At 52.2% G+C, this 4727-nt stretch overlaps 1 protein-coding gene across 1 annotated transcript; it reads left to right on the top strand.

The window, feature by feature from the left end:
• The first annotated feature begins 391 nt into the window (after positions 1-391).
• Positions 392-1198, top strand: LOC149400774 (uncharacterized). The gene has a single exon (XM_089610505.1). It carries the CDS (start codon positions 392-394, stop codon positions 1196-1198), a length of 807 nt encoding a protein of 268 aa, XP_089466631.1.
• Positions 1199-4727: the final 3529 nt, after the last annotated feature.

Below are 4727 nucleotides of genomic sequence, written 5' to 3' on the forward strand. Positions count from 1 at the left end.
GAAGAGGATCTGGTTATGAGCCCAAGCTGGGGGCGGAGGGGAAAGGCGATAAAGGGACCGGGAAGAGGAAGTCGAGTGAGCGCCTCAGGATTGGCAATGTCAAAAGAATGGCGCACCTCTTCGAAGCCGGAGGCGAAGCGAGGAGCAGCTCGGAGGAGGCGGCACGCTCCTCCACGGTTTTCCAGGTAAGTATTTCTCCTCCCTACCCTTTTTAAGTTTCTCAGGGGGCTTGTGATGAGGGGAAGGGGGTTAGGGACCCGAGTTTGGTGGACCCGAGTTTGGACCCGGGTTTGGTGGATCGTTCCTTAGAAGTTTCTAGTCCGACGGATTCGACTAAGATAGTTACTGTTGAGAGAGCGGCGCCCCTCAAGGATGAGGGCCGCCGAACGCAATGATAGGCGTTCTTTGGAACGTCCAGGGGTTGGGAAACCCCGGGACGAAGGGAGCCCTTAGGTCTCACGTCATGGATCATAAGCCGGATTTTCTGTTTCTGTCAGAGACAAGGCTTAGGAAGGACGAAGCTGAGAGGGTGAGAGTACTGCTTGGTTTTGAGGGTTGCGTGACTGTTGAGAGTCTTGGTAGGAGCGGAGGCTTGATGTTACTCTGGAATAAGCCAGTGAAGTTTCTACTCGGGACTATGTCGAGGTACCATATCGAGGGTGACTTGATCAGTGAGGATGGGAAGATGTGGAGGTTTGTGGGGATTTACGGTGATCCGGTGACTACACAGAGACGACACACGTGGGAACTTCTTCGTCGGCTCCGTGGGAATCACATGGGTCCTTGGCTTGTTGGAGGGGACATGAACGAGGTGACTACGAACGCAGAGATTAGGGGGGGTCGGGACAGGGGTCCTGGTCAGCTTTTGGCCTTCAGAGATATGATCGTGGATTGTGATATTCAGGATTTGGGGTTCGTGGGAGACATCTTTACGTGGCGGAGAGGAGGGATAGAGGAGCGTCTTGATAGATGTCTTGCCAGCCACGACTGGCGAGATCTCTTTCCCCGGGCTAGCGTCCAGCATCTGAGATTCTGGAACTCGGACCACAGACCTCTTTTGTTGAAATCTGAGGGGTTTGGATCTACACGTCAGTCTAGGAGACCGAGGAGATTCTTCTTTGAGGAAGCTTGGTGTGGAGATCCTGGGTGCGACGAGGTCATTCGGAGGACTTGGGAAAGGGATAGAGAGGGGTACTAGAACCGGAATCATACGCTGCTGGATTCGATTAGTCAGTGCAGGGAGGCCCTGGGTCGATGGGGCTACGAGAAAAACAGAGGGATGAGGGACAGGATTGAGAAGCAAAAAGTGGTTGTTGAGCTGGTGGGCAGATCTGGTCCGGATTTCTGTATGGAGGTTTTCCGTCGCGAGGAGAGACAGTTGAACGCCCTGATGGAGAAGGAAGAGCAATTTTGGAGGCAAAGGAGTAAAGCCTCCTGGATGAAGTGTGGTGATAAGAACACGAAATTCTTCCAACGCAAGGCTACAACGAGGAGGAAGAGAAACAAGATCAGTGGCTTGTTCGATGAGAGTGAAATCTGGCGTAGCAGCGGGGCAGAGGTCGAGAGAGTGATATCTAGATACTTTGAGAATATTTTCACCTCTGCCGGTCCGTCCCAATGAGATATTGAGGCAGTGGTCGAGGGTATCCAGCCTAGGATCTCGGAGGAGATGAACCATGAGCTTGAGCGCCCGTTTGAGGCTGAGGAAGTGAGGAGTGCGCTCTCCTCGATGGACCCCATCAAAGCCCCGGGAAAAGATGGTTTCCCAGCGATCTTCTTCCAGAAATATTGGGATGTAGTTGGGGGGTCGGTTACCGAGACTTGTCTTGGTATCCTCAACGAAGGGAAGGATGTGGGGAGCATCAATGACACTATCATCACCCTGATCCCTAAGATAGAGGAACCAATGAGAGTGAGTGAGTTTCGGCCCATCAGTTTGTGTAACGTCGTCTATAAGATAGTTGCTAAGTGCCTTGTGAATCGTCTAAAAGGCACGATGCACGCGGCCATTTCAGAAAATCAGAGCGCGTTCGTGGGTGGCAGGCTCATCTTTGACAACGTTATGGTAGGTTTTGAGGCGCTTCACACGATGAAGAGAGGCAGATTTGGGAATGTGAGGTAGGCGTCCCTTAAGCTTGACATGGCAAAGGCTTACGACCGGGTGGAGTGGTCTTACCTGGAGGCGATTATGCTGAGGCTTGGGTACTCGGCCCAGTGGGTAGGGATAATCATGAGATGTGTCTCCTCGGTTCGGTTTGCCTTTAACATTAACGGAACCACTCGGGGCCATGTGGTTCCTCACAGAGGTCTCCGTCAAGGTGACCCGCTTTCTCCCTTCCTCTTCCTTTTCTGCTCTGAGGGCCTCTCGAGTCTCTTTAGAGTGGGAGAGCGAACAGGAGTTATTAGTGGGGTCCGCTTCGGAAACCTTCGCGTGTCCCACCTCCTATTTGCGGATGATAGTTTGATGTTCTTTAAGGCTTGCCCTGAGGAGTGCGAGGCTGTGGCAGAGATCCTCCGTGTTTACTCTACGGCCTCGGGCCAGCTAGTTAATTTTTAGAAATCCGATGTCTGTTTTGGTAAAGATGTCGGGACGAAGGAGGATGAGGAATTCCTTGCCCAGACCTTAGGGGTTCGGAGGACAGATTGCCATAAACGTTACCTTGGCCTCCCCGCGTTCACAGGACGGAAAAAGAAAGAGCTTTTCGAGTACGTGAGAGAACGCATCTGGGAGAAAATTAAGGGTTGGAACGGCCTTTTCTTCTCACAGGCTGGTAGAGGGGTGCTTATTAAGTCCATCCTTCAGGCTATCCCGTGCTATGTGGCCTCTTGCCTCAAGCTTCCGAAGACCCTGATTTCAGAGATCCATTCGGCCATAGCCAAGTTCTGGTGGGGGAACTGCAACGGGACCAACAAGACGCACTGGGTTGCTTGGGAGGTCCTCGTGCGGAACAAGCTGAAGGGTGGCATGGGTTTCAGGGACTTGGAAAAGTTCAACCAAGCTCTGATTGCTAAGAACGTGTGGAGATTCCTCAGACGGCCTGACAGTTTAGTAGGCAAGGTCTTCAGCGAGAGTTACTATCCACACGGGGACATCTTAAGCGGTCACTGCGGGTCGAACAGCTCCTTCATGTGGCGCGGCCTGGTTTGGGGTAGGGAGATTATTCTGGCTGGCACGAGATGGAACATTGGGGATGGTGAGACGGTCATGGTTATGGGAGATAAGTGGATTCCTAGACCGAGATCTTTCTCGTGGGTTGACCCCCCTCTGATCCCTCCGAATATGAGAGTTGCAGAGCTGATGAGGCTGGACGGGGAGTGGGACGTTCCGCTCATTCGGGCCATGTTTGTTGAGGAGGACGCCAAAGCTATTCTGAGTATCCCGTGCGGCGGAGAAGGGGTCCCTGATCGGCGTCGTTGGCACTACACAGAGGATGGAGAGTACACGGTCAAGAGTGGGTACCGAGTGGCTATGGAGCCCATCTTTGAACCCAGTTCGTCCGACCAGACACTGATAGAGGAATGGTGGAGAAAATTCTGGAAACTACGAGTTCCTCCTAAGGTGAAACTCTTTATCTGGAGAGTCTGCAAGGGTCGGCTCCCGACTCGCTCCGCTTTGGCTAAGCGGAAGGTTATCACTGATGTTCGCTGCCCTATTTGTGCCGGAATGGCTGAGACGATTCACCATGCGCTCTGGGGCTGCAAATGGAGTAGGAAGGTCTGGAAGGAGGCGGGCTTCAGTGGGTTTCTCCCGGCACACGGGGAGGGCGAGGCTTTCGACAACATTCTCAGAGCGGCAGACGCTCTCCAGGTGAGTAATTTTGAATTCTATATCACTATCATCTGGGAATTGTGGAACCACAGGAACAATGTCGTCTCGGGGAAGAAAGCTTGGAATCAGTCAGAGCTAGTTCAGTGGGCCGGGAGCTTCCTTGAAGAGTTCAGAGACGCGAACAAGACTACTGTTCGGGGAGAGGAGAAGAGTTCGACCAAGCCCAGGTGGATCCCTCCGATGCAAGGAACAATCTCGGTGACTGTGGATGTTGTGCTAGATCGGGACCAGGGAGGGTTCGGTGTGGGGTGCATTGCTCGTGACCACACCGAAAGGGTGTTAGCCTCGCAAACGTTTTCCCAAGCCAGGGGCTTCCCCCCCCCAGCTTGCGGAGGCGGTTGCGGTCCTCCAAGGCGTAGTTTTGGCTGGTAGCATCGGCGGGTCGAGACTGGAGCTTCATTCGGATTGCTCGGAGGTGGTCAAGGCGGTGGCCGGGGGGCAGATTCCCGCGACTGAGCTCGGGACGATTTTGCATCACATCAAGAGAGAGGTAAGTAATTTGATTGATTTTAAAATTATGTATATTCCTCGTCTCTGTAATGTCGCGGCGCATAATTTAGCCCGTTTTGCTGTTACTCAAAGTTCTAATTCGAGATGGTTGGGGCTTGTCCCTCCGTGCTCGGAAGAGGCTATTAGAGCCGATGACAGAGAGATTCAATCCCACATGTCGGGATAGGGTTTTCGTGTTTGGTTTCTTGTGTTGGTTGCGTGGTTGTGTGTTTGTTTCTTATCTCTTGTAACCACGGTTTTCCTCCGCCATACGTGAGGGCTTTTATAAAATCTCCGTGGCACCGTCCACGTTTATCAAAAAAAAAAAATATCACACGCAAAATATTCGACTGTCTGTTTTTTTTTTTTTTTTTTAATGTAATTAATTAAGTTACATCATCAACATCCA

The sequence above is a fragment of the Urtica dioica genome, chromosome 4 (genome assembly GCF_054948205.1).
Source record: "Urtica dioica subsp. dioica isolate 48M chromosome 4, U.dioica_male_clone48M_v1_H2, whole genome shotgun sequence".
Taxonomy (NCBI): Eukaryota; Viridiplantae; Streptophyta; class Magnoliopsida; order Rosales; family Urticaceae; genus Urtica; species Urtica dioica.

Coding starts and splice junctions, on each gene's coding strand:
- LOC149400774 (XM_089610505.1), top strand. CDS start 392: ATGATAGGCGTTCTTTGGAACGTCCAGGGGTTGGGAAACCCCGGGACG.